Source organism: Taurulus bubalis, assembly GCF_910589615.1.
Source record: "Taurulus bubalis genome assembly, chromosome: 19".
NCBI classification, from domain to species: domain Eukaryota; kingdom Metazoa; phylum Chordata; class Actinopteri; order Perciformes; family Cottidae; genus Taurulus; species Taurulus bubalis.
This window is the reverse complement of record NC_136607.1, coordinates 9,974,398-10,001,993: the sequence shown is the minus strand read 5'-3', so window position 1 is coordinate 10,001,993 and position 27,596 is coordinate 9,974,398. Positions and strand designations below refer to the sequence as shown.

Below are 27,596 nucleotides of genomic sequence, written 5' to 3'. Positions count from 1 at the left end.
AAAGCCGTATTACGTGAGGAAGAGGCTAAAAATGCAAAAGAATAGATGCCAAAACATGACTGAATTACACTCATTCACTCAGGCTTTCATTCATTTGTCATTCCTCCGCACACAACCAGACACACTCAGTTTCTCTCTGGGGTCCAGCAGCCCGCCTGCTTTCCATCACAACAAAGATTAGAGGCAGCAGCCACCACTCACCTAGGTGGTCTCCATGGAAACTGTTGTCGTGGGATGTTCGACCGTGGGGCACGAGGTCATGATGGGCACCAGGTGGCCAGATTTGACCGGTCTTGCGAACGCTCACAATAGTGGCTTCAGACATGACCACGTGGCCTCCCTGCTGCCGTTGGTGACGCTTCTGGGACTGCGGCGTCGGAGGGCTGCTGCTGTCAAACGAGTGCTGGGAATTCTGGGAGTTCTGGGACGGCGAGCGGCTCTTCTCCCTGAAGGGCCGGCGGAAGGCCGTGGTGGGACTGGGTGAGACGTGGCTGGACTGCCCCGAGGAGAAGTCCTCCTCGCTGGACGTCAGGTTCTCGTTGGAGCTGCAGTCCGGTGTGTAGCCACCGCCTCCACCAACGTCCTCGAAGCTCCCCGGGGAGTAGGAGCGGCGAGGCCAGGTCAGGAGGTGGTCATCACCTCCCCCAACGTCTCTCATTGTGACTCCAGTACCACTCCCACCGCCGCCTCTCCCGTCTCCACCGCCACCTTCACCCATCATCACCCCACCAACATAGACACTGGAGTAGGCCTGGAACTCAGAGGGCTGCCATGGAGGCGGTGGAGGTTTGCCACCATTGGCCCTCCCTGCATGTCGCTGGTTGGGTTCCCCGTCTTCATATTCTGCGTCATAGCCACAGGTGCTCTCGGTGGACCGGCCTCTGTACACGGGCCTGGCGCGGAGCTCCCCTGCCACCGTTGCCAGGTTACCCGGGAGGGAGTGAAGAGATCTCTTTCGCTCCATCTGCATGGCCTGGCTGCCCAGGGTGCTGATCTTGTCAGAAACGTCCCGGTCGTTGACCCTGATCAGACCCCTCTCGTGGTGGAACTCCATGTTTGAGTAGAACGGCGGCGGTGGCGGCGGCAGAGGCTGCTGCTGCTTCTCCTGGCCCTTGGCTACATCCCCCGCAGAGTGAGAGTTGGCCCGTTTGATCCTCTCAAAGTTGGACCGAAGGGCCGCCACGCCAAGTCCCATTCCCAGCTTGTCCTTGGGGTCAGAGGGCAGGTCCTTGTCTGGGGGCGGGAGGTTGAGTCTGCGGGGGGAGACCGAGACTGAGATGCCGCCTCTCTGCTTGGACGGAGAGAGGCCATCGAGGTTGTCGCAAGACGTGGACTCAGCCTGCTGGGGTACCTCAAAGGCCGACTCCAGCCCGTCTCCGTGGGAGGCCGACTTCCTGGCTGGCGGAGGCCTGGGTTTGGACCTTCCAGTTCCATCTCCAAGAGGCTGATAGCGGCTCCTCTCCATACTGCCACCACCGTACCCGCCACCCACTACTGCTATTCCGACTCCACCAGTCTCCTGCATGTGCGGCTGCTGGGACTGGCACTCTGCGCCCTGTGTGGCCGCGGGGTCCATCCCCTCGTTCAGCGGCGTCTTCCTGAAGCCCCAGCGCTGCTTGTCGTAGCTCTTCCTCTCCTTGGCCAGGAGGGTCTGCAGGTAGATCATGCGGAAGCGCTCCTTGTTCACCTCCTGCTCCAGGCGCCTGATGGAAGCTTTGCACTTCTCCAGCTCCTGCTCGATGCCCCCAACGGATCGCAGCTCCATCTTGGGGGGATCAGACTCCGGGAATTGTGCTTTCCACGCCTCGGTAAACCCCACAGGCTCCACCATATTGTGCCTAATTTCTTTCTGCGACTGGCCCTGGCTCACACACGCTGGGTGAATGAAGCCAAGGGCGCACCGTTTGTCCTTTTATAGTCCAGTTCTCCACAGAGTCCTTATCGACAACAATGGCCACCTGCAGTCAGAAAGCAGGGACAGTGTTTTAAAAGAAAAGAAAAAAAACAGGCCTTCAGGTAACCCGTTCAGAAACACACAGGGCAATTGCTGACACTTATCGTGGGCTGCGCAGATGCGACAATGCATCCCATTCTGAACAAGAGAGACCGGCTGGTCAGGCAGAGGGAGAGCTGGGAACGTGTGAGGCAGGAAAGGGAACACAAAGCGGCAATCTCATGCAGCTCGTCTTTCTCATGCATTATTCCAGAAAAAGGACACTTTCAAAAGAAGATTTCTTGTTTTCATTTTTTTTTTCCTTTCTCAAAAAGCTCAGCCTTGACACAATGACAGCATCTATCCTCGCGGGGTGACACGGGGAGGAGGGGGGTCTAGCTCCCAGGGAGAGAAGAAGAAGAAAAAAAATTAAGAAAGTGTTTTAATCCTGCTAGATTTACTCACTGTCTGTGTCTACCATTCCGTGTTTGCCCGTGATAGCAGGACCGTTCACTCTTCTCCATTCATATGGCAGTAATCCCAGGTGCTGCTGCTGCTCCAGACCGAGCGCCTTTGTATCAGCAGCGCTCAAGGAGAAAGGATAAAAAGCGCAAAACACAAGCGACGACCACATCGGAGTTTCTCAGAGAACGCGGTCAAGCGGTGTGATCCGGTTGAAGTGAATCAATTGTTTCGTTATCCCATCTTTTGTCCTTGCCTTCTCTCCGCCGTACCTATGTGGTATTGTTGCGTGGATGTGTTCTTTTCCAGGTTTATCCCGTTTCTTCGGCCGTGATGGTGCCGCTGTGTGCGCTCCCATCTCAGGCCAGCAGCACTGGAGGGCTGCAGGAATGGGAGGGACCAGAGGAGCTGCTGTTAAAGAGACAGAGCAGTGTGCACGGACACGTCTCATGTGAGATGTGAACTGTTTTCACTTGTCATGTATTGTGTTTTTAGAAGAAGAAAAAAAAACCGTCTGCATAAGCAACCGCAGACGTTTGTTCTATTGCGCTTTTTCTTTATTCTACTGCATGTTTGCCGGTTTGTGTGATCGCGCACTCAGGCAGCTCCTTAAGCCTGCAAATCATAGATTACTCTCCAGATGCATGTTTACATATCCTTTGAGGAACCAGCAAGCTCCCAATATTGGTTATTGATCATATTTTCCGGATATTCGCCTCCTCCTCCTGGGCTCCGTTAAAAGCGCGTGGCCGTACCTGTCCTGCAGGTGTTGCAGAACACGCAGCGTACTGTTGGCATCTTTAACACAATGCTGCCACCCAGTGGCGAAACACCACGTGTCCGGACAGATTTTTATGTTATTATTTACGGCTTCTTGACACCTAGTTCGCACTTTCATAAATATATATATTTTTAAAGTTCTCAGTGCAGAACTTCCCTAAACTATTAAAACAGTAGCATTGGTGTCTTAATCGTATAAATGTCGAACTGTATAACACTTTGGAAGAACCCTGTGGCTATGCAAGAATGCAAAAGGACACAATTCAAATACTATGTTTTATTTACCTGAAACCACAACCTCAGTAATGCATGTACAACCATTATTAGTCATCAATAATGATCGTCTTTTTACATGTGTTATTGTTCTTCGATCAGGTGTTGCTGAGGGGGCCGGCAAGGGCCCCCTCACATTAGATCACAGTTTTACAGCAGTTGATAAAGATACATAATAATAATAATAATAATGCAGAGGCAATAAGACAACACTGTTGTATTGCAGGATTACCAATGAATCAAAGTGTATGTTGTCCTCATTGCAAAGGACTGCTTCATTAGAAAGTAAAGGATCAGTGATCAGCCTACAGTAGTTGTCAATGGGGGGAAATTAAAGTTAAAAAAAAACTCAAGTAGAGCACAGTCAAGTTCAGCATGAGTCATCTCTCCATGTCCAATATTGTGCAAATTACTCAAACCGTTACAATAAAAACAGTGATTTACATATCTACGATATATCCATCTTAAAATCATCTTAGTATGTCATTTGAGTATTATACATTATAATCTATAAATACAAATTGCAAAGCCTACATACAGCTGGAACGCATGCATGAATGTTTTGTACACTGACGTACAGCTAAGAGCATTCAACCCAGTTGTTAAAGATTCTCTACGTGACGAGCTACCATGGAAGTTGGAAACAAGATCTTCATGCAAGAAGGAATGTTGAGGGCGTTGAAAACTTCCCCTGCACACAAAAAACTGGAATAGTGTCATATCGATATAGCATCTGCACACAGAGGTATACGTGTGTTAAGTGTGTGTGTGTGTTGCATGGGGCAAAGATAAGTGTATTCCCAACCACTTTTAAGTAAACCCTTATGTATTTGGTCTCATTACGGTGAAAATGTGTCCTTGTATTGTCTGTGCAAGGATACGGATACACACACACACACACACACACACACACACACACACACACACACACACACACACACACACACACAGGTGTCTGGGGTGTGTGCAGTTAAGAGTGAGCACACATGCTGGACAGTGGGCCACTCCAGCCTCTGAGCCCACTCTTTAAAATTTGCGAAGTTTTTATGAGAACCAACCTAAGAGGGAGAGGAAAAAAATATTAGTACAAAACACAATAAAAAAAATTAAAAAAAAACTTAATTAGACATTTTTCAACCACACTATCAAGCTTCATTCTATTGTATTTTGGGGGGATTAAAGGCAAGTGTCAGAGCGGTGAAAAGAACAGCACGCAGTGACATTCACAATCACGAACATGGTCAAAATCAACGCCTAATCAATGTATATTTTTGATGGGTCAGCAACACATGATCACTCCCTCGCACACCTTAAATGGGACTAAGTACATTTTACAACTCCTTTCAGTGACCTTGATGTCAAGTTATCGGAGCACATTTCCCAAAATGCTTCTCTATTTAACAGTGGAATGTTTCTCTGAAAAAACACTCACTGTGGAGTTTCATTAGATTCTAATGAAGTGATTTGGTATTTAGTAGAGTGTGAACAAAGCAAATGGATACTCACTCTAGTGACAGGGGAGCCAATGGAAGGCATTGAGGAAGAAAAGCACACAGTTGTTAAGTGGAACACAAACACACGAACGAGCCCAGGCTTCTACCCAAAAACACATGCTTCAGATTTCTCACTTGTGGAAATTCACACAAAATAATTAAGCTCAAGTGGTCTGAGATTAGTGCAGCTGACTGTATGGACTGTTTCAACATGTACACACCGACACAAAGGGTGGCGAGTCCAGCACAAACTAAACCTGCCAACTATTAAAGCCTGTAAGAGTCAAATAGACACAAGATCTTTGTGCTGTGAATATCTCCTGCTCGTCATGTTGTGCCAAGGACACTGAAGCATTCATGTGTCTGAAATGATTTGTATTCAAGTATTATATATGCACATACAAAATAAACATAGGATATGAATAATGTTGATAGCCATTGGCCTCAATCATAAATAAAGACAGAAAACACTTTGATTCAAAGGTTTATGTGTGTATTTTTCCTTTAAGTAAAAAACAACAATTTGGGTTCTTATTTGTAATCCAAGTTCATTTGGACTACGTTCAGCAATATTTTTTTCTTAGGATTTAATATTACCGTCCTTTGAATCAAACGCTATGGAGATGGTAATTAATATACATCATCCACACTCGGTTCTGTCTCCAAAGCAAAAATAAAGTTAATGAAAGTCACAAATCAATACAAACAAAATATCCTTAAAATTATTAGAGGGAAGGAAAATGTTGTTCTCTTTTTCTGCACAAGTAAATAGGGGCACACCTCAGATGTTACACTTTAGCAAGACCGTTTAGGAAACTATTTAGAGATGAGCAAAAAATATCTTTTGTTATCATATTGAGGTAGCTGTGCTCTGCCCAGTGCAGAAAAACTGGCTTGTTTTCAAATCATTATAGTAAAAAAAACATCCATGAGGTTAATGTATACTCTAACATGAGGGGGGAAAATCACAATTAAATTAGGAATGAGAAACCACATACAGTTCATGCTTGGTCACAGGACATGCGGCTTTTGTTTTCAGTTTTTTTTTTTTTTCTTTCCGTTTAAGCGGAGCATTCAAACAATCACTCCCAAACCTTTCCCCGTCCGCCACACGGAGCGTGTCCTCTCTGAAAGAGTTCTGAGTTTATACTGAAGACACAATGGTAAACATGAGAACATAAATGAAGGCGGTATGTCTAAGACACACTGGTCAAACAACTGACAAAGCCATTAAAAAAAAGGTTGCATAAAATTCAATCTCTGTACAGATCAATGGGTTTCTGATATCTTCATGAATTTTTTCATGAAGAGGCGAGAGAAAAAAATAAAATGATTTGCTGTTACTGTAGTGACATAAGACAACTGATATTCCCCAAATCATAAACAATATAAACCTTAAAGGTAATATTAACAATAATTTAAAAAAAGAACTGGCAACAGTATATTTTCTTTCAAACCAGCAACAAAGTCCACAGCTACAGGAGTGATGGTCTTCTAACACTCACCCATTCAGAAATCCTAACCCAACTCAAAACGGGTGACTTCTCAATGTTAACATCTTATATATCATTTCTTCAATTCATGTGTTAAAGTTGGTCCTCCTCGTACACACACACACACACGGTAGGCACGCACAAGTACACACACACACACTAACTCTACAAACACGCACACTCGCAAGCTATGCACATGGAGGAAGGCAGAGGGGGGAGAGGGAGAGGACAGAGGGAGGTGATGACGGTGGCGGTGGGGGCGGGGAGGAAAGGGAAAAGTTGAGGTTGTGCTCAAGTCAGTCAGGACCAGAACATGTCGGCCAAGTTAGTGTCGGTGCTGTAGATCCAGAGGAGCAAAGGGAGGGACACGGCCACGAAGGGCCAGGAGATGCCTTCCATACATGCAGACAGGCAGCAGCCTTTGCAGCCGTCAGGCTTCTCCTGTTCTTTACCGAAGTCCAGGTAGCGCCTGGAGGCAAACTTCAGTATCTCGTCAAGTAGAATGACGGGCAGTGACATCTTGAGCACCGTCAGCCATTGTATCAGATTCAGGGGGGTGATCTGGAAGATCATCTAAAAAGAAGCACACGAGACAAAGATCAAGGTTCAGTCTGCATGGCACACACTCCAATTGTGAGACAGCCAACACCGCTTTCACTACTCATCTCACAGTATAATTAACTGTTTGTCAAACTAAAAGAAAGGTTTCTCACTGGGAGAGGCTCCACATGGAGGATGAGGAAGTGAAGGGACATGGAGAGGCAGATGGCTCCCAGCAGCCACACATTCTCCCAGGGAGGCATCCTCAGCAGGGATTGGTTCTCTGACACACTGAGCAAAAAAAGACATGTTTGTTAAAAACACTCATTGGCTTCAAAGCCAGTACTTACGAATACTGCATTGTATGTTTATTCGTCCATTTAAAACTGTGTGTGAAAGTGGAAATGGAGATAAAGTTCCGGATGTTGTAGCAGAGACATTGAGAAATACTAGTAACTACTAGTAACATGTTGGCAATAACAGTTGGGAGGATGCCTTGCTCAAACTAACCTGTTTAGGGCATTGCACATCTCAATGGTGACCAACACAGACAAGGCCATAGTCATCGGGTAAGGTGACTCAAACACCTTACAATCCACATCCGTGAAGTCTGGGTTCTCTGGGCCGCACTGCAGGAAGTGGCTCTATGAAAAGATTAAAGCCAACAGCAGATTAAATTAAGTTTGTGTGGAAGTTTACATAATTAGCATGACGGTAGTTATTTGGCTGCAAATCATACCAGCTGGTAAAATGTGATCCTTGGACCATCCTCAGCAGCAACAAACCACCAGGAAGCAGCACCAACAGTGGCAGCACCAACATAACCTGGTGATCAAACCAAAAAAAGACGTCATTCACACACTTAGTCAGAGATGTCTGGCTACATAAATCCAAGACTGAGTAAATGTTCCCGTTTTAAAATGCATGCTGTCCTAGTGTACAGTGGCCTGCTGATGGTTAACACTCAGACCTTTAAACTAAAAAAAAAAAATATATATATATATATATATATATATACAGGTATTGCATTCATACGTTCGTAAGAGTTCATATTTAGTGACCCGAATTCTTTGCTGTTGAGTCAACGTGGCGAAGAACGGCAACCACTTACATCCAATGGCTAGGTATCTGAAGAAGAGCCATCCGGAGATGAGGGGCTCGCGGGCGTTGCGTGGTGGCTTGCTCATGATGTCCAAGTCTGGTGGGTTGAAGCCTAACGCAGTGGCGGGCAAACCATCGGTCACCAGGTTGACCCAGAGCAGCTGCACGGGGATCAGGGCTTCAGGGAACCCGAGAGCAGCAGTCAGGAAGATGCTACACACAAAAGCAGAGTGAAAGAAATTGTGTGATGTTAAGGTATAATGTAGGTCTGTGTGTGTGTATTTCATGAGATACGGTTGTAGAGGGAATAGAGTGTGTCTTTGTATGAAGCCTCCTTACCAGACAACTTCGCCTACATTGGAAGAGATGAGGTATCTGATAAACTGCTTCATGTTGTTATAAATGGCTCTGCCTTCCTCGACTGCAGCTACAATGGTGGAAAAGTTGTCATCCGCCAGCACCATCTCAGAGGCCGACTTGGCCACAGCTGTGCCTGAGCCCATAGCAATACCAATTTCAGCCTTCTTGAGAGCAGGAGCGTCGTTAACTCCATCACCAGTCTGAAGGGAGAGGGAAATCAAGAAAGTTATGGAAAAACTATTTTTACATAAAAAATATATATAAAACATCCTGCTAGAAGAGCATTGATCTTATCTGGTTTTATTTTAAGATAATTTTCTTAAGGAGGAATCTGTGCACGTTTATAAAAAAAACAAAAAAAAACAAACAGATGGTAGATAGTAAATGTTTTATCAGCATGGCAGAGGTCCTAAATACACTTTGCATAGGTGAATAGGTTTACCATTGCTGTAATCTCATCGTAGGACTGCAGATACTCAATAATCTTGGATTTATGCGATGGCTCAACGCGGGCATAGCAGCGGGCCTTGACCACAGCTTCTCTTTGTGCAGCAGGTGACAGATCATCAAACTCTCGGCCAGTGAATGCCATGCTGGAAACATCATCGTTCTCTCCAAAAATTCCAATACGTCTGCAGATGGCCACTGCCGTCCCTATGATACGAAATGAAAAAAAAGCATTTACTTCTCAAGACTTCCTGAAATGGATGCAAGAAAGTATGTGACCATTTAACTGTGTGTGTGTTAAATGTTCCCTTGCACATTAGAAGTAACCTTTTTAAAAAGTTAAAATGATTTGAGCAAGTGAAATTTCCTCTCTAAGCAGATGCGACTCTACATACCCTTATTGTCTCCAGTGATCATTATGACTCTGATGCCTGCAAAGCGGCAGAGTCTAATAGAGGCTGCCACCTCGGCCCTGGGAGGATCCAGCATGCCCACACAGCCAACAAATGTCAGGTCAGTCTGGATGATGAAAGAAAAATAGATGCAACGTTCTGATTATTTTGCTTATTCTCACTTATAACCGTCAGATGCTGACAGCGAACGAGGTCACACCTGAAGAGGAACTTGGAGACCAAAAGTGACACAAAACCACCGACCATATTAATCTGTCCCAGCTCTCACCTCATAGTCAATAAAGCGGGCAGTGTCCTCCAACTTGAGCTCGTCTTTGCTCATGCGTTGGTCTCGTGTGGCGAGAGCCAGACAGCGCAGCGTGTCCCTGCCAGTTCCATATTCCCTGATCACAGACATGAGCTTCTCCTTGATGCCAGGGGTCATAGGCAGCTTGTTACTGCCTACACGGATGTGTGTGCACCTGTCAATCACTCCCTCAGGGGCACCCTGTGAGCAGGCAGACAGGAGGATGAGAATACAAAAAAGGAAAGCGCAAGCTACTATCAACAAGCAAAATGTTGTATTTTGTAACATTTTTAGCAACCAATTAAAAATGCCCCTAATATTATCAAGTTAATGAAAAGCATTCATTCCAATAGCATCCACATTGGACAATTCAAATCCAAACAGTGATTCTCAATTTGTCAATTTCGTACCTTTACGAAACTCTTGCCAACTGAGGACCGGGCCTTATTAGCAGTGCAGTACACAGACATGGACTTCCTGTCTCTTGTAAATTCTAAAGTAAACTCCTTCTTCATCAGCTGCTTGATCACCTAAAATTTAGATAAAACACAATTGCAGTTAGTTTTTCTGCATTTGGGTCGTTTTATCTTATTTGACTGGAGTACAAAACAAAAATGATGTTTAACGTTGTATTGGAAATTACTGAAGAATAGAGGGTTACATACAGAATTACAGGCGTTGGCTCGCTCAATCTTGGACAGGCCTTTAACATCTGTATCAAACACATTCATCTTCTCCACCAGGCATGTGAGAGCAGTCTCTGTGGCCTCACCCACCTTCTCAAACACTCCTTTGGTCTAGACGCACGGAAAAACAAAAAGGCATTTGGTCAATCTTCCTCTGAAATGGTCACACAAAACATGCAAGGCATTGTCAACAGAGCCACGTAAGGATTATGTGTCAGTTAACATGCAAAAAGATTCACTACTAACCTCATTATAGTCCAATGAGGAATCATTACAGAGAGCACAGATAGAGGCCAGCTCCACCAAAGCATCATACTGGGAACATTTCACTTGTTTGCCATCATGGTACCTAAACAAAACACAGACGTAAACAGTGACCAACAAGAGAGCAAAGTGTGCAGCTTTTATGAAAAACAAGGTGAGGAAGAGGTTTGTATGTGTAACATGGCATGACCCACACGGAATAAATCAAAGTGTTGTAAAAATAACTATTCACTGTAGTTTATAACCTTTAGATTAGTGCGATTTTATATTGTTATGTAGAGCGCATGCATATGAGACTAAATACTCACACTTCTCCCTCTGGGGCATATGTGGAGCCAGTAATAGTGAAGTCCTTTAATGAACATTGATCGCCCCCTGCCTGATCAACGATAAACATCTGGAAACACAAACATTGTAGAAACTCTTAGTACTTAACACTTACACAAAACCTCTGCTGCAACAACGCGGGCTGCAACAATATTTTGTGCCACATTTAAAGTGCTGTATCCATTCCATTGTATATTGGTCTAAATGGCAAAAAGACAATGGACAGACAAAAAAGCAGCGATTCTGCATCCAGCAGGTGGCAGCAGACTACCATCCAGAGGAAAGAAACCTTCATATCAGAGTCCGCTTGAGCATGGAGGAGAGTATAATAATGAAATGCTGAGCCAAAGCAGACACTGAGTACTCTGGTGGGAACGGTCCATAAATGTCATCTTATAGCAAGGCAGACACAGAATTCCTCTCTGTGCAGTCACACTGTATAAATACAGTGTATGAAAGTGGATCACTCAGGCGAAAATAGTTTGATCTTGATTATCCAAACCTTTAGGTAAGGAGGTTGGTTTTAGGGTCTGGTTTATTTAGGATCTTCATAAAAAATGAATTCAAAGTTTTTCAAATAGTAAGTGCAAACGAATAATTTGATTACACACAATGATGAATATCATTAAAATCATATTTTGTTCCCTAGCCAAATCTAAAAGGGCTGTTCTTTTTATCAAGACATGGACATTTTGATATCAGCATTAGGAGGCCGAATCAGAAAACAAAGCAAGCAAAAAAAGAAAGAAAAGGGTTCGAGTCAGTTAACACGCAAACTGTTACCGTAGATGTCACGCATATGCGTTCACTCGTTACACTTTCTTACATACAATCAAAGCATTGCATTTGCCCAACATTGAAAGGAGCTGATGATGAGCTGGCATTATGGCTAAACTCCCCTTAGGCACCAGCAAGACTCAAAAAATGTGAGTGATGCTAGTAGCTGTCCTCCACAAAACGGAGCAAAAAAAGGAATTGAGAGAGAAACATTCCGTCACTCAGGGCACCACATTTTGGTACTGCCCTAGTCAGAGAGAAGACATTTGGATGAGTCAAGCACAAGCTTATCCGTCAGTGACTTTTAAATAGACAGGAATAGCATCCGTTGGTTTCCAAAATGAGGCCTTTGAAAATTGCTAAACATAATATTGACTTGAAAATTGTGCAGGATGAGCAAGGGAAAAGGAAATATACAGGGGAGAGAGAGAATCTTTCAACACAAGGTCAGTTATGTAACTCTACTGCTGGTTCTGCTGCAAGTGACTAACTACTGCATACTGATCGGCATGCTGCCTGAACAAAAAAAGGGGGGGGGGGGGCGGGGGGGGGGAGACAGAAGATAAACGAGATAAAGGGCTGAGAATCAAGCAAGATGGAGGGATGGAGCAGGAAGGGAAAACATGTCAGAAAATGAACTAGGGAGCAACAAATCTTGTAAAACTAAACTATACAGTAAATAGATAATAGTTAATATAGCCTCAAGCTGTTCATGTTTATTTCCTCTTTAATTGTGAACACCTAAATCCTTCATTATATATTATTAGCCGTGTTTAGTGCTCAACAAATCCCTATTGTTGGCAAAAAGCCACATGGGTTTCTTTAAGTTTACACTTGAAAGGTTCTCAGGTGTCAGGCAAATACCCAGCAAATAAATGTTGCTAGACAAGCTAACAATGTCTTAGGACATCATTTTAAGTGAACCGAGACAGTTGAAGGTTAATGAGCTGGTTTCATTAGCAACAAATAGTCTGATGTAAATATGGGAAATGATGGAGTAAATATCGGATTTCTGATTCACAGTTGAATCCAATGCATAGAAATACTTAAACTTATTAGACACGCCTCGGTAAACTTGAAAGTCAAGCCGATGGTTCTTTGTTTTTTGGTGTGTGTTTATACATAAATTGACTTTAAAATCCTGCTGCTGGTTTATAAAGCATTGAATGGTTTAGGGCCTAAGTACATTTGTGATGCTGCTGCTACCTTACTGGTCTACTTTCTGTACAAAGAGTCAGAACTAAACTCGGCAAAGCAGCATTCATCTTTTCTGCTCCACACATCTGGAACAAGGTCCCCGTAAGCTGCAGGTCTGCTGAGACCCTCAGCTCCTTTAAATCCAGATTGAAGACTTTTCTGTTGCCTTTAATTGTACCAGATTCAAGCATATTAATCAATTTTTGCATCTCACTACTGCATTTTATTTCTTAAACTGCACTGCAACTCGTTTGCTTTTTGACCGTTTTAATGAATGTTCTTTATCGTTTTTAAATCTTGTTTTCATGGTTTTATGTGAAGCACTTTGAATCGCCTTGTTGAAATGTGCTATACAAATAAACTTGCCTTGCCTATATTCACATGAAGAAATAAAATACATTTACAAAAACAATCCAGCTTTTGCTGATAGGTTCCAGGTTTCTGCTATCATTTTCTGCCACTGTTCACTTTTCTCTTACCCTGCACACAGACATCTGATTGGTGGTCAGCGTGCCGGTCTTGTCAGAGCAGATGACAGAAGTACAGCCAAGGGTCTCCACAGACGGCAAACTGCGGACAATGGCATTCTTCTTGGCCATGCGCCGTGTTCCTAAAGCCAGGCAAGTAGTGATGACAGCAGGCAGACCTGTTGAGAAATGACAGAAGAAAAGAGGATTAAAACACAGGATAAGAGATCAGCAGTGAAAGAAAGAAACCGAGACATCAATTTATATTCATTCATTTACTCAAGTGAGGATAATGATATTCAGTGTCCCTGCATCATGAAGTACACAGTAAAAAAAAAAAAAAAAAAAACTGTCCTGCAGTCAGAATAAAAAGGCACAGCATAGGAATCTCTTGGGGTATCAAGCACGTTAAGGGCAAGGCTTCATGAGTAGCTCTCTAGCTTACCCTCAGGGATGGCAGCAACTGCCAGAGCCACAGCAATCTTGAAGTAGTAGACAGCACCTCGGATCCAGGAGCCTCCGTGGACAGGATCATTGAAATGTCCAATATTGATGAGCCACACAGCAATGCAGATCAGTGTAATAACCTTAAACGATACATTAGTTTAAATTTAAAGACCATATTAACAGCAAACAATTAATCATAACTGACATCAATGTTGTGAATTAGGATTAATCATGATTTCATGAAGTTGTTTTATTAACATACACACAGAGTACAAAAAGGCAAAAAGAAACAAAAGGGAGACAATAGTGTAATTACCTTGGATAGTTGCTGTCCGAACTCATCCAGCTTTTGCTGCAGTGGTGTGCGCTCCTGCTCCGTTGCTGCCATCTCATCTCGGATTTTGCCAATCTCTGTATTGCCACCTGTGGCCACTACCACACCAATCGCTTTACCAGCTGCAATGTTGGTTCCCTAAAGGGGGAGAAGTTAAATGCAGTTCAGAATTACCCATTCTGCTTCTGGGGATAGGGGTAAAACTAGTTAGACAACTATTCTGAGACATGTGTCACAAAGACACAGAGAAGGTTCAAATGCAGCAAGTATCAACATGCAGCAAGTCAATGTATTGCACTCCTAAATACAGTTTGGAAACAGTAGTAGCTTCCATGAAAGTAAAGTGGACCCTCGGACATGCACGTTTAGTGGAAATACACGTTATTGTATGTCGTCTTGCATGTACAAGACTGAAAAAGCAAAGGCATGAATTCATAAGTCATTACTTTCCAAACGTGAAACAACTCTTAAATAGACAAATGGATGTAAAGAGGTATGGTGGGAGGAAAAAAAAAGTAAAGAGGAAGAAGATCCCGGCAAAACAAAGTTACTTTAGAGGTCTAAAGTCACAAGTATAAATAATATTAAATGGTCTTGTGAGTCACTCACAGAAAAGAGCATGTTCTTCTTGTCCTGGTTGACAGCACGTGGGTCGGGCACAGGGTCAGTGTGTTTGATCACAGACACAGACTCTCCTGCAAGAAGCGGAAACAAAGGACATGAGGGAAGCAGTGAGAGTTTCTACACGGGAGAGAAAAGTGGTAGTTGTGATTCTTGGTTGACACAGATGTGTGGAAAAGGCTTTGCAGCTGAATGAGCAGGCCTGACAATTATCAACTACAGCATTGCCACTGCCTTTCAACCCTCATATCTGATATGTGCTTGCACTTTGTGCGTGCGTGTGTCTATGCGTTTAAATCAACTGTGCAGGGTCTGCACTGTTCGGATGAGTACGGCAGTGAGCATTTGACAAGCGCTATTGCCATGAATGGGGAAAGGGGGTGGGGGGGAGACAGCTGAAACACTTAAATATCCCATGGAATTTGCTACCAATTAAGGCAGCAGAGGAAGACAAGCGACTTACGGACTTGATTCACATAAACCTCTTCTCGCATGCATATATCCTGCAGTATTCTCCTTTCCATCTAAACCACTGTCCAATTATCCATCAAGAGATGCATCCATTTACCTCTCATTCTCGTCACACTTTTCGTTTCACCATTAACTGAACAGCCATTACAACGGAGTATTGAGGACATGTGCGAAGAGGACATAGCATATTCTTGGTCCGACTCTAGGTTGATCAAAAGGCAGGCCAAGAAATTAGGTCTATATATTGTTCTGTAAGCTATAAAAGGGAAACATCCCAAATGTATAATCATGTGTAGTGTGTCATTGCACAGAGACTCAAACATGAAAAAAAAAAGGTAGCTCACACAAAAAGGGGCTAAACAATAAAGAAATGGTTTTACCTGTGAGAATAGATTGGTCGACCCTCAGTGTTGTTGACTTGATAGAAGACAGCCTGATGTCTGCGGGCACTTTATCACCGACTGTGGACAGAGACAAGGCATAAGAGACACCTAAGTACCTCTTTACATTTTAAAAGCATCTGTAAATGGCACGACTACAAGTGGATGGTTACTTTTCACAATACCAACGATAAAAGTAGATGAGGGATGTTCAGATTGCTCAAATACTGCAAAAGGACACCTTTGTAATTAAACATGTTTTAGTGAAAAGAGAAAATACTTTTATAGAGATAAGACAAGATAAGCACTATAAACAAACAAAAGCCGGTTCACACAGACTGAAGACTTGGATATAAAATAGATGCTGTACTAACCCATCTCATGCTCTTTGGGAGTGATAAAATAATCAAACTCAAGTTATGTGTTGAAAGAGGCTAAGGAAAAGTCATGAATTTAAAAAAAAAAAAAAAAAAAAAAACCTTCTCTCCTCTCCTACACAGGACGCAAATAGATTGCTGCTCATTCTTTCCACTAACACAGGAGTTTATCAATCCTCAGTAAAACAAATGTAAAAAGGAAATAAACTCCAAATTCCAAACAAGTGTATCCTCTTCAGAGAGCCGATAAGTACCATTAAAGCCCCTAGCGTTTATTAACTTTGCTTAAAAGGGCATCAAACGGTTTTACTCCTCTGGATTTCACATGCAGTTTGGGTCTGAACTGGGCAGATAAAAAAAAGATGACCCTCTCAGCTCTGTGTTTCGATTAAAGAAAAAAGTATTTAAACGTTAGACCATGTTTGACATTCAGTTGCACATCTGCTTTAAGTGATATTCTTCCATGAGTTTTTCCAATTCAAAGCTCTTTTATGGGATGGGACCAGAAAAACAAACACGCAATATATTATCTCTTGAGAAGTCAGATATAGGATGAAGAATCAAAGAATATAACCTGAAACAATGTTTTTAAAAGGGATCTGCCCAAGTACATTCAAGTTACAGTTAAGACTGAGCCAACGTAGATTCCCTGTAGCACCCAAAATCGACGGCTGACATTTTAATGAAATTCTAAAAGCATGATAAAGCAAAACGCCACTATTGCACCAAAGTGAAATATTACTTTCAGCTTTAAGTAAGACATCACACAGGTTGAAAGGGTGAAGCTAAAAGCAATATAGAGCAATGACCTAGAGGCTCTAAAGAGATCCCTCTGTGGACAGTGCAGAGTGGTGACAGGCACACAAACCAACCCTTGGGCCTCTGCAGTGCACTTCTGAGCAGAGGAGAAGAGGGGGGAGAATGAGAGGAGAGAATGGGAAGGGGGATTAGATGAGTCCTGCAAAACATGGGTCCAAAAATGGGAAAACTATTTTGATAATTTGCAAACGTGCTGCTGGATTTGGGGGAAGGGAAATTATAAAAACTTCAGTTGTATGCCAGGAGAATCCGCTCTACGTAATAGGAGTTGAAATATAAACGGGGTGACAAACTGTTCATTCATTCCCACCACTCATGAGTTTGTGACAGATTTCAGAAGCTCAGACAGAGACCGGAGTATATTCTACCCAAGATAGTTTAAACTATACCATAACCTGAAAAGCTATGTTATCACTGTGAATGCACTGTAACATGTGGGAATGCTGAGTTCATGGCAAGTGATAATTCTCCTGGACTGTACCAGCTGCACCACCAAATTTGGTCCTTCACTTGACTGGAGGCCGTCAAAGCCACTTCATCATTGCCTCCCAGACATCAAACTAGATCCTCCTCACAGACAGGCGACACTGAAGAAGATGAACACGCATAGCATGAGGGAAGACACAAAGAAGACAAGGAACTGCAGTCACTGGAAATATTTAAGACTCAAAGCCCCGTGGGAAGGTTCCCACAAATAGTCACCAATTAGAAAACTTCCTACGTCAAAGTAATAGTGACCCTACTTCCCACTCATTGGTGGAGGGAATAAGGGCACAGCAAGTAAAATAATCCACTTTCACAGGCAATGAGAATAGTTTGACACAAGACCTATCAATTGTTATAGCCTTTTAAATTAAACCCATATCAATAACAGGTATGTTGGTCATCTTGATTTACACAAACTCATTTCTTTTGGTAATAATTTCTATTACATTTCAAAGAACAAATCATGAGTTAAAATAATATGTAGGGCTGCACCGATTTGACTTCCAGTCCAGAGACTGATAACGATATGTGGGCTTTGGGTATTGGCTGATCTGATCATTAACACTGGAAGAGACTGGGATCATTATTTTATGTGTAAGGCAGCATCAGGCTTGACTTAAACATTGCTTTCCTAACTTTGTGAAACTAAATGTAAAAAAAAAAAAAAAAAAAAAAGACATAAAATTTACTAATTATGTGTTATGACAATAATAAATTGCACACCAGCAACTTGGTAAAAATATATCTTCAAAATGAACAGGTTTAAACCTTTGTAATGGAATTAAAATGACTGTATATAATGTATATTATAAGCATAGAAATTAATTAAATAGTTCGGCCCCACTGCCTTCGATACCTCATCCAGCTATTTGAGTCAGTATCTGCCCAATATCAGTACATCCCTAATAGCAAGTAGATTGATGAGCATAAACTACAATTATCAATGTTTTCGAAATTACCGTTAGTTTATTAATGTTTTAGTAATTTTGCACACAATGAATATAGTTATTTTGCAATTATCTACAGATTTTGCTGCACTGCCCCAAAACTTGCAGCTGTCTCCACTTAAGAGTGACATCATCTTTACTTTCATGTTACATCGCATGCTGTTATTTTTCTGGGAGCATGGACAGCCTCGGAGAAAGGGACCTTTTTCTCCCATGTGAACAGAGGAATATATCTGTGTTATGCATTCCCTAGAGTGAAGGACAAAAGTCAGTCTGCAAACACTTAACGTGATAACATCCCTTCAGCTTGTAGAGACCCAAGAAGTTTTCACATTTTATTCAATGTCTGCATCTCCACCTCTCCTTCTTCATACCAACCATGGTAGAAGCCCCTACTCCATGTGAATTTATATTGGTATGGTTGTCTTTGCAAAATGACTTTTAAAAACATGAATAAGCTTCGACTCTTGTGATGAGTCCAAGAAAACTTAGCAAAGACAACCATACCAATATAAATCCTTTAGATTTGAATTATAGCGCAGGTTACACAGTACACAACTATTCATCATGTGGGTTCTAGTGAATCTCAAGAGGCCTTAATATGTTGTATATTTTCTCTTGAAGAGACTGGGGCTCCCTGGGCTGCAAGCACGTAGTCTGCAGCTCTCTGGGACCTTTCATAACTTCCTCCAACGCCTCTTCCACTCTTATGAATGTGTAAAAAAAAAAAAAATCTGATCAAACCTTAACATACAAACACATGGCACTGTGCATTGCACATCCTCTGTGTTCAAATACTGAAGCCTTTACATTGGCAAAGCAATAAGCAAAGAGGTTAGACAAGAGGAATAGACTGTCAGCAAAGGACTGGCAGAGACAAATAGCTTGGGTGATGACAATAGACAGATTATCCTACACTCCAAACACAACAGCGGAAATCTGGCCATGTGGCCATCTGGAGCACAAATTATTTATCAAATTGAATCTGTACCCTTTCTAAATGTTACATCCCATCATGCCGTCTCCGACAACATTAATGGTTAAAATAAAACCACAAGTCACAAAAAACGGCAGGGAATCCGTCTTACATTAAACACATATACGAGTTACATACAGCCAGAGAGCATTACATTAGGGGATGAGAAATAAAGTGGTAAGAAAATGACACAATTTCTTAAGCGCAGGATGTTGTTGCTACAAGGTTCAAGGCTGTCACTTTGACAACAGACTAAGAACATCTTGTCCAATAAAGAATTACACGGTAAAACAAAAGCAAACCGAAAGCAAATAATTGTCGCTGCTTCCTCAGTAGAGTGCTGGCCCTAATAAAAAAAACAGTAAACTCACTTTGGGGTTTTAATGAAACCGTGCCATACTCAGGAGACCAAACAGTGTCCGAATGGCTCAACTGAGGGGACAGAGAGCCATTATTAAGTGGGAAATGCAAGTCAGAAACTGAGAGCACAACTGCAGACAACCATGAAAACTAAGAACCCTACCAGTAAAATGAGGTTTTATGTGAAACTATATTTTAAATCTAAAACTGAAAAACAAATCTTTGGCTTTTGCAAGCCGCTACAGTACACATGGACGTTGATGTCTTACTGTCATTTCACCCATTCTTCCCTACTCAGCGATGTGCTCAATGCTGCCAATAAAAGTGAATTTCTCCAGATGTTGACAACCCATTGATTCAGCAGAAGTAGTCCACTTCCACTTTAAGAGGCTACGTAAAAACCAACAGTCTTTGTTGACGGCTAGTGTTTTGATGATAATGCCCATTTCATACTACACGACTTTAGCCTTTCCACTTGCCGAAAGTTTTTGGAGCTCCCCGACGAAAACCCCAGATCAGAAGCAAATCCATGTTGGCTCAGCGCTCGCAAATCAGTGCTTGAGTGCCATGTGTGAACTTTTCAAAGAAGTGAGCCAAGAGGCTCGACGACGCATCGCAGACTCCTTCCAGATATCTAGCATGCTAAATATCTGGACCCGTCGAGGCGTCTGGAAGGGAGCTTCTGCTAATGAGCGCATGACACAGTTCAGGGTAAACCTGGTGGAGGGGTTGCCTGTAACAGGAACAATGAGCCACAGTGGTTGTAAACCCCACAAGTTGTTGGATGTTTGCACGAATAAACAATAAAAAGGTGTGGAAATGAAATCAACAAGCCCCAGTGGGCACGTGTCACTAAACTCACGTGTGTTTTCATGACACATCAGGGACCTCATCAGGGACTCTTCCCAGTGAATGATCTTGTCATCGGCTAGTCTTATAGTGTGATAAACCACCACAACTTAGACCATTACAAGACAGCAAGTTGAGTAGTGTGTACAGAAGAGCAAGTTGATGACTTTAAAAGTTGTGTAGCGTTAACTTGGTTTAATAATCCCTCCGTCTATTGATCACTTACTGCAAAATCATAATTAGCACCAATCTAAGCTTAAATATACTAAAATTAGAATGCAACAAAGGCCACCATATTGACGTATCTAAAAATATTTTCTGAGTCGAGACCGCGCTCTGTTGTCACGACCTAGATCCTTCCCATTAAGCTGGCAGCTCAGAACTATGTCACTGATGCATAAGGGGCCAGGTGCGCCATTTGATGCTGTGCACAGAAACAGAGAATTAGCTAAATTGTGGTCAATGATACTCAATTCATAGTACTGCAGAAAAACAAACCGTTTATGAAACGCAGCAAAACACTTTACTGTGACAAGTAAGCAATCAATGTCGGAATGTTTCAGATGTTAATCGTTGCTAGCCTGCAAGAACTCTTACTGTGTATTTAAAAAAAAAAAAAAAAAAAGGGACTGAAAAAGCAATATTATCAACACAAAGCAGGACCCATAAACACAGTAATTCATACACTCGGGACACAGACTTCCACAAACCACTTAAAAACTATTGCTCAGACGCAGCTTCTGTGCTTGTGATGGCAAAATGATTGCAGCTCTACATCTAAAAGTACCCGAAGGACATAAACCATATGCCTGGTTTGACGAGACACTTTGTAGCACATGTGGCATTACATTCATTAATCATCACACTGCAACTCGCTGGTCGACTAGTTGGTTTCCCCACCGCTGCTAACACAAACACATGCACAAAGAGCTCTTTGGCCAAGTACACTATGGTAGTTTCTGCAGATACTGTGCAACATGTTAATCAACTCCATCCTCATTACGTATGCCACATCAGAGGCCCATGCGACAGATGCAGGACCATATTTATGTAAACAGCTTGCTGCTGCAGAGAGGAAGTCAAATGGCGGTAACTGTATATGAAGCATGTAGTCCTGCAGTATAAAGTTAGTCACTTGTAACTTTAATGCCAAAAAATGATAATGCAGATTATGGTTTTGATCCAACTGATTAATTGTAAAGAAGAAAGGAGTGTACTTAATTAAAATATAACTGTCTCCAAGAATAACAAATTATTGCTACACAAAAGTTCCAAAAATCAAGTCAATATGAGAATTAACAAGAAAATCTTATTTTAGCTGACTCAAGTTACAGAGTGTGACAACATTGACTCTGAAAGACATTGGAACAGTGAGCAAATCCACAACCATTTATTTTAGCTTCTGACAAGTACAGTACAATAAATAAGTATTTCACTCTACTTCACTAACCTTTGCTTTGGGACAAAGAAAATACATATTTAATTGGAAGCTACTGATCACAGTAAGAAAACACAGAAGACAAGAGAAATGACGAGCAGTGACGCACGCAAAAGCCAAAAATATATGTGGCGCTATTCAAGTTAAGGTTAGGTTAAATATTTTGGGTAACAGATTGGGCCTCTGCTCTTGTATTGCATAACTGCTTTACTGCTACCATTATTCTGAAATTTTCAAGGGGGATGAACAGGATGAGGGATGAACAGGATGAATTGTGTGTGTGTGTGTGTGTGTGTGTGTGTGTGTGTGTGTGTGTGTGTGTGTGTGTGTGTGTGTGTGTGTGTGTGTGTGTGTGTGTGTGTGTGTGTGTGTGTGTGTGTTTAAAACAGTAAAGTGTATGTCATAACACTGTTCTTGGTGTTTACAGAGCAGATGACCAATGTCATCTCTACATTTCTTAGTCACTAAAAGCATCAGTGTTTTGAAGTATAGCCATCAATTCATCAGCTCTTTTTGAAAAGAAACGAAACAAATGAAATCAGATGAAACAAATTAACATGTTTAAAAATAAAAAGGCCCTGCACATGCAGTGATCGTCTAAAAAGAAAAAAAGAGGTGTGAGACCGCACAGAGGCACAATGTTGACACTTTTGGCACACACTCATGTTTGGGACAGTGTTATTCATAAACAACTCTAGATTGGCTATTTTGCAGTGGGGTTGTGTGAGGTAATTATCTATAGTCACTGTATACCTACATATTTTAGCCACCTAAAAGAAAGACCCAACTTTTCTTTTTATGCGCGTTTTTCCTGGATGGTTTATTTAGAATATTTTTACCACTTTATCTCATCAGAAAGCTCTTTCCAACGAGGAACGAAACTGACACTTATATGCGTCACGTTCAGTTCTGCTCCGAGGCAAACAATCTAAATATAGCATAGATTTAAACTGATATTGGTGTTTAAAGCTGAGCCTTTTCTTTTAGGTGGATAAAATATGTCTTGCTGCTGCCCCCGTCCACAGTTGTAGATTACTTTGGTACTCAAGTCTTCAAAACTTCTCCAAACTAGGGACATGCCGACCACCATCTACTAGAGGTAGTAATGCACAGACTATGGGCAAGTACCTTGTATAAACCAACATAAAATAATCCAAACTATCCCTTTAATACATATAACCATACCTGCCACCTCCACGATGTCGCCAGGCATAATGTCCCTGGCCTTGATCCTCTGGACACTTTTCCTGTCCTGGCGGTACACCTTCCCCATCTCTGGCTCATATTCCTTGAGCGCTTCAATGGCATTTTCTGCATTTCGTTCCTGAGCAGTGGAAATAGAAGGGAACATTTTAAAACAAGTAGATTTCACACAAACAATGAACATTTCATAAGAGCTGGATGAAAACGGAGACAAAGCAAAGTCTCAGATATGCTGTTTTAGTTAGAGCACCATTATTCAAAATGGATGGATTAGTATCAAATCTTTACATAAGCAAAGGCAGAAACACAAAATATACAAACTGCGCATGAGGAGTGATCTAGGCTAGACAGAATTTTGTTAACACTAGGACATGTTGGGAAAGGCTGTGTCATGCCTCGCTCACATGGCTTTCTTTTCTCAGATGTCAAACAATACACCTTAGAGTTACCTACAATGAAGATATTCTATTGCAAAACACATGTGATTCATGCATGCAAGTGCAATGACATTCAGTTTCTGATCATTCTTCTCTTGCACTTTTCTGTTAGTGCCGACTTCACCACGACTGACAGGTTACTCTCCGACGGAACACTTTCAGTGACAGCCTTCAGCCTGGCTGGCAGGCAGTGCTCATGAAACATGGCAAGACAGGGCACACAACCCCAGGACATTAGTATGTTGTAAGGAATAGCAACAGGGACAATCTTAAAATGGCTGCCAGTAAAGGTGAGGGTCAACAAGGTTAAAGAAAGCTACAAAAAAAAAAGCACAACATTCGACTACTCTGTACAGAGGGAATCTATCCAAAGCAGCACTAGCAGACTTTGCCTCCTCGACATCATTCACAACAAAGTCAGACAACCAAACACACCAGTCCACATTTACACACAAGCCTCAGCAGGACCTTCAACAAGTATTTAATTAAGCCAATCCAGCAGAGACACACCCAACCTGCCAGGTGTCTTCTTTGTCCCAATGTGGTGTCACTTACAATCCCCATGATTGCTCTTCAAAGAACTTTATTAGACTTTTAAGTAGACACTTGCACCAGCCGAAACATACCTTTGATCTAAGATTAAAAAAAAAAAAAAAAAAACACCTTACTCAAGACTTACAGATAATATTATTCCACACCGACCTCCAGGAAAACGTTTTATGACTCAGGGGTATAAAAAATGTTTTTCAGTGTGCCCCCATTCATGACTGTTGCTGCCTTTGCTTCCTGCTTACAATTAAGAGGTATGTTCACAAATACTGCTTCTCAAAAAGGAACAGGCACCGTAAATCCTGAAGGAAAGCCAAGCATCTGCAGGCACATACAAATATAGAAGCATAAAAATACCTCCTCATAGGCACCATTATAAACGATCATATTGTATGTCTTGTTTCACTCTTGAAGATTAAATGTTGTCCTACTTAGTCAAAAGGTTTCCCTGAAAGGACAGGTTAATGAAAATGGACCAGAATATATCAAGTGAGTAGGAAGTGGGGCAGGCCAAGTTTCCACAGTGTGACGTAGACAAGAAGTAGTGAATGAGATTGGTGTGTTTTTACACTGAGGGTCAAATAAGATATGTTCCGTATCCTTGGGCTGAATGAGAAATGTTATACATCGATTTTATGTCCAGATATGTAATCATACGTTTCTCCATTCCATTTTTTTCTTCTCCAAAAGGCATTAGATTCCCCCTTCAGAAACACCCCATTTAGCTTGTACATTCCCTAAACACATTTGGTGACAAATATAATAGTGGAAGAAATTCTGTAATATTAATTTTAGTTTTATCTTCAGCTGTATTGCTCGCTTGTAGTTGAGCTATTATTATTATTACATAATGTGTTTACTATGATGAACATAGCAAGGGTTTCAAAGTCAGGTAGCAAATCCCACCTCATCTTTTCAGCATTAAAGTGACACCCCATCTTCAAAACTCTAAATGCAATATGTTTACCTGCCAGACTCCTACAATAGCATTTGCTATGAGAATAAGCAGGATAACAAAAGGCTCCACGAAGGCTGTTATGGTTTCTTCTCCGTCTTCAAACCAGGCCAGCACCTAAACACACAAAACAGAGAAAAATAAATGAACAGTGAGTAAATACACTAAAACAGTTAATACTGAAGTGTGAGGCCCCCGACGGGATAATGTTAGCTGCACCTCCAAAGAACAACCAGAAATAAATACTGGACATTGGTAATTATGAGGTTTTGTTTTAGGATGTCCTCCCAGTGTCTTTCCCACGCACCTTCCTAGTAATTAAAGTTGTGCCAGAACCTCACTTTGACATATTTGGCCCAATTATTTAAAGGTATCTAACAATCATTTAATAATTCATAATAAATATCATGCCAGCTTCTGCCAGTCTTGCAGAAACTGGGCCAAGAAAGCCACGTGAGAGAAACAAGAGTGTAGTAACCACTTTCTCCTCTTTTAGAATCTGTGCCAGAAGTGAAGTGTGTCAAACCAAATGATAATGGCCTCCCTGTATCCTACTTCCAACCTATTTAAGCATGGCCAATCAAACAGCAAATTAAATTCCAAGTGTCTTTTCGTAGTCTAAATGTTGTCATGCTAAAATAAATGTAAACTTATCTGCATGTACTTCTGAAATTGAGAGTCTTGTACTACAGCTGGTGATTTATAAGCTTTGTAACCATAGCTGGCTGACATCGCCATGCCTTGGTGACTGATGATATTCTCAGCCAGTAGGCCAACAGCCAATCCTCGAACAAACAGGCTCATATGATAGTTAACCCAACACTGTCACACACAAACTACAATGGGGACTGTCACTCACTGGTGACAACACCACAAGCGTCACACATTATTTCTGTTCATTTGTGGAACTGTCGTCCTGTATTCACGATGGTAATATGAAAACATGGACATTGAGCATTGTGATAGAGTTTCAGTCATCGCTAGAGTGTGGTTGGTTGTTAACAAAAAATAATGTAATCATCAGAGAGACATATAGACTTCTCAGGTGTCTGCCCCTTTCACTATTTAACAGCCAAACACAAAGCATGTTGGATATTCCATCAATGTACCACATAAGCCAATCAAGTCATAGATATCGGTTTCAAGATCAGAACTGTTTATTGCCAAGTGCGTCAAGATGATCATGTCTTTTTTTAATTATGTAAATCTTGATAATTTATGCATTCACATAATCCCTTTCAAACAGGCTAAAAAAAGTCTGCGATAACTTGATTTGGTACAAGAGCAAAAGCATAGATGACAATACCATAAAACAGAATCCTGAAAATCATCTGGGTAGTGTCAGCAGACAGATTCTGGGTGCCTTTTCTTTCCACTTTGAACATTATTCTTGCTAAACTGATCTGCACTAAATTAAAATCAGAAAAGGTCTATATACACTTTGGAAGATCACAAATGTCCCATCTATGTTTAACTTATCTTGATTTGAACAAAATCCTTTAAAAAATAAAAAGAGGGACTTTTAATACTGATAATCTTGATAACATAAAAAAGAAGGCACAGGACCTGGCTGTGGACAAGTCTCATGGGAGCTTTTGTATTTGTTTTACTCCATCTGGCCCATAATGGTTGAATCAACACTGCACAAACCACCTGTATGGCTAACAAAACATGTGTTGTACTTACAAAAGATATGCAGGCAGCCAGTAAAAGGATCCTCACGAGCAAATCTTCAAACTGCTCAACCACTAGTGACCAAAGGGATTTACCTAGAAAACGAGATGCAAATTAAATACTTTTTTTTTTAAATGACAATGTTTCCTTTTCATTGAAAAAATCGCAATGAGAGACTCTTAACATATAGGGTTACAGGTTATTGATTGCACTCACCCTCCTCAGCCGGCAATTCTGCAGATCATCCCATCCAGACCGCAGGCAAAAGAGAGATGGAGAACCGGGTATTTAAATTGCATTAACGGTAGATACAACATAAATCAATAATATAAGCGTGACGTTGTTTACTAAGCGTGTCACAGAAAAGATGCGTGCCAATTAATTCAACATACAGCTCGTGACGTCAACAACCTCTCTTTTTGTTCTGCGTGTCGTCCGTTACAAATCGTTAGCCGCGGGGCCATAACGTTACGTGACACCGGGACAGTGCGGCTAACGATACTTGTTTTTGAACAAACTGGCATGAACCAGCTTCTTACCGTTTGGTCCATATCGCTCCCGTTGTTTCTTCACTTGATCTAAACTCAGACCGGTGCTCTCATTCACGTTAAAAAAGCTGTAAACTTCTTCGACCGTCTTCGTGTGTCCGTTGTCCATGGTGAACGGCCACTTGAGGACAGCGCCTGTGTCGCACTGCTGGTCCCCAAACGTCAACCTCTCGCGGTCCTCCCCACCCCCGTTTTGGTGTCACCGCGGTAATTCGAACTGAATAATTGAAGCACCAGAGCGGGAACCCACGGTGTTGACTAGTACCGAGTAATTAGCTATAACACCGGGCAGCAATGGCGTGCAGGTGCCGGGTGAGAGTGGACGAAATAGCGGCTCCGGGGCTAACGGACAGCTAACAGGCTAACGCGAGCTAACTGTTGGGCTTCAATTATCCGGGTGCACTCCGCTAGGTTTCCTTTGAGACC

At 42.1% G+C, this 27,596-nt stretch overlaps 2 protein-coding genes across 2 annotated transcripts in view; both read right to left on the bottom strand.

Annotated features, from left to right (window-relative positions):
• Window positions 1–1,831, bottom strand: part of bcr (BCR activator of RhoGEF and GTPase) — a gene marked incomplete at its 5' end in the record, with an annotated part of 67,115 nt that extends 65,284 nt beyond the window's left edge. Inside the window, one exon of the mRNA XM_079234788.1 lies at window positions 202–1,831. Within this exon, the coding sequence (XP_079090914.1) occupies window positions 202–1,831 (1,630 nt within the window). The remainder of the gene's footprint in view (window positions 1–201) is intronic.
• A 4,081-nt stretch (window positions 1,832–5,912) lies between these two features.
• Window positions 5,913–27,279, bottom strand: atp2a2b (ATPase sarcoplasmic/endoplasmic reticulum Ca2+ transporting 2b; the record flags this gene model as incomplete). Its single annotated transcript, XM_079235129.1, has 23 exons — window positions 5,913–7,007; window positions 7,148–7,265; window positions 7,485–7,618; window positions 7,714–7,799; window positions 8,086–8,288; window positions 8,415–8,635; window positions 8,878–9,089; window positions 9,278–9,401; window positions 9,564–9,782; window positions 9,992–10,111; window positions 10,247–10,378; window positions 10,514–10,616; window positions 10,840–10,928; window positions 13,312–13,478; window positions 13,745–13,886; window positions 14,063–14,218; window positions 14,690–14,775; window positions 15,553–15,633; window positions 22,990–23,128; window positions 24,961–25,065; window positions 26,635–26,717; window positions 26,839–26,856; window positions 27,162–27,279. 23 exons carry the CDS (start codon window positions 27,277–27,279, stop codon window positions 6,735–6,737), a joined length of 3,129 nt encoding a protein of 1,042 aa, XP_079091255.1. The 3' UTR covers window positions 5,913–6,734.
• Window positions 27,280–27,596: the final 317 nt, after the last annotated feature.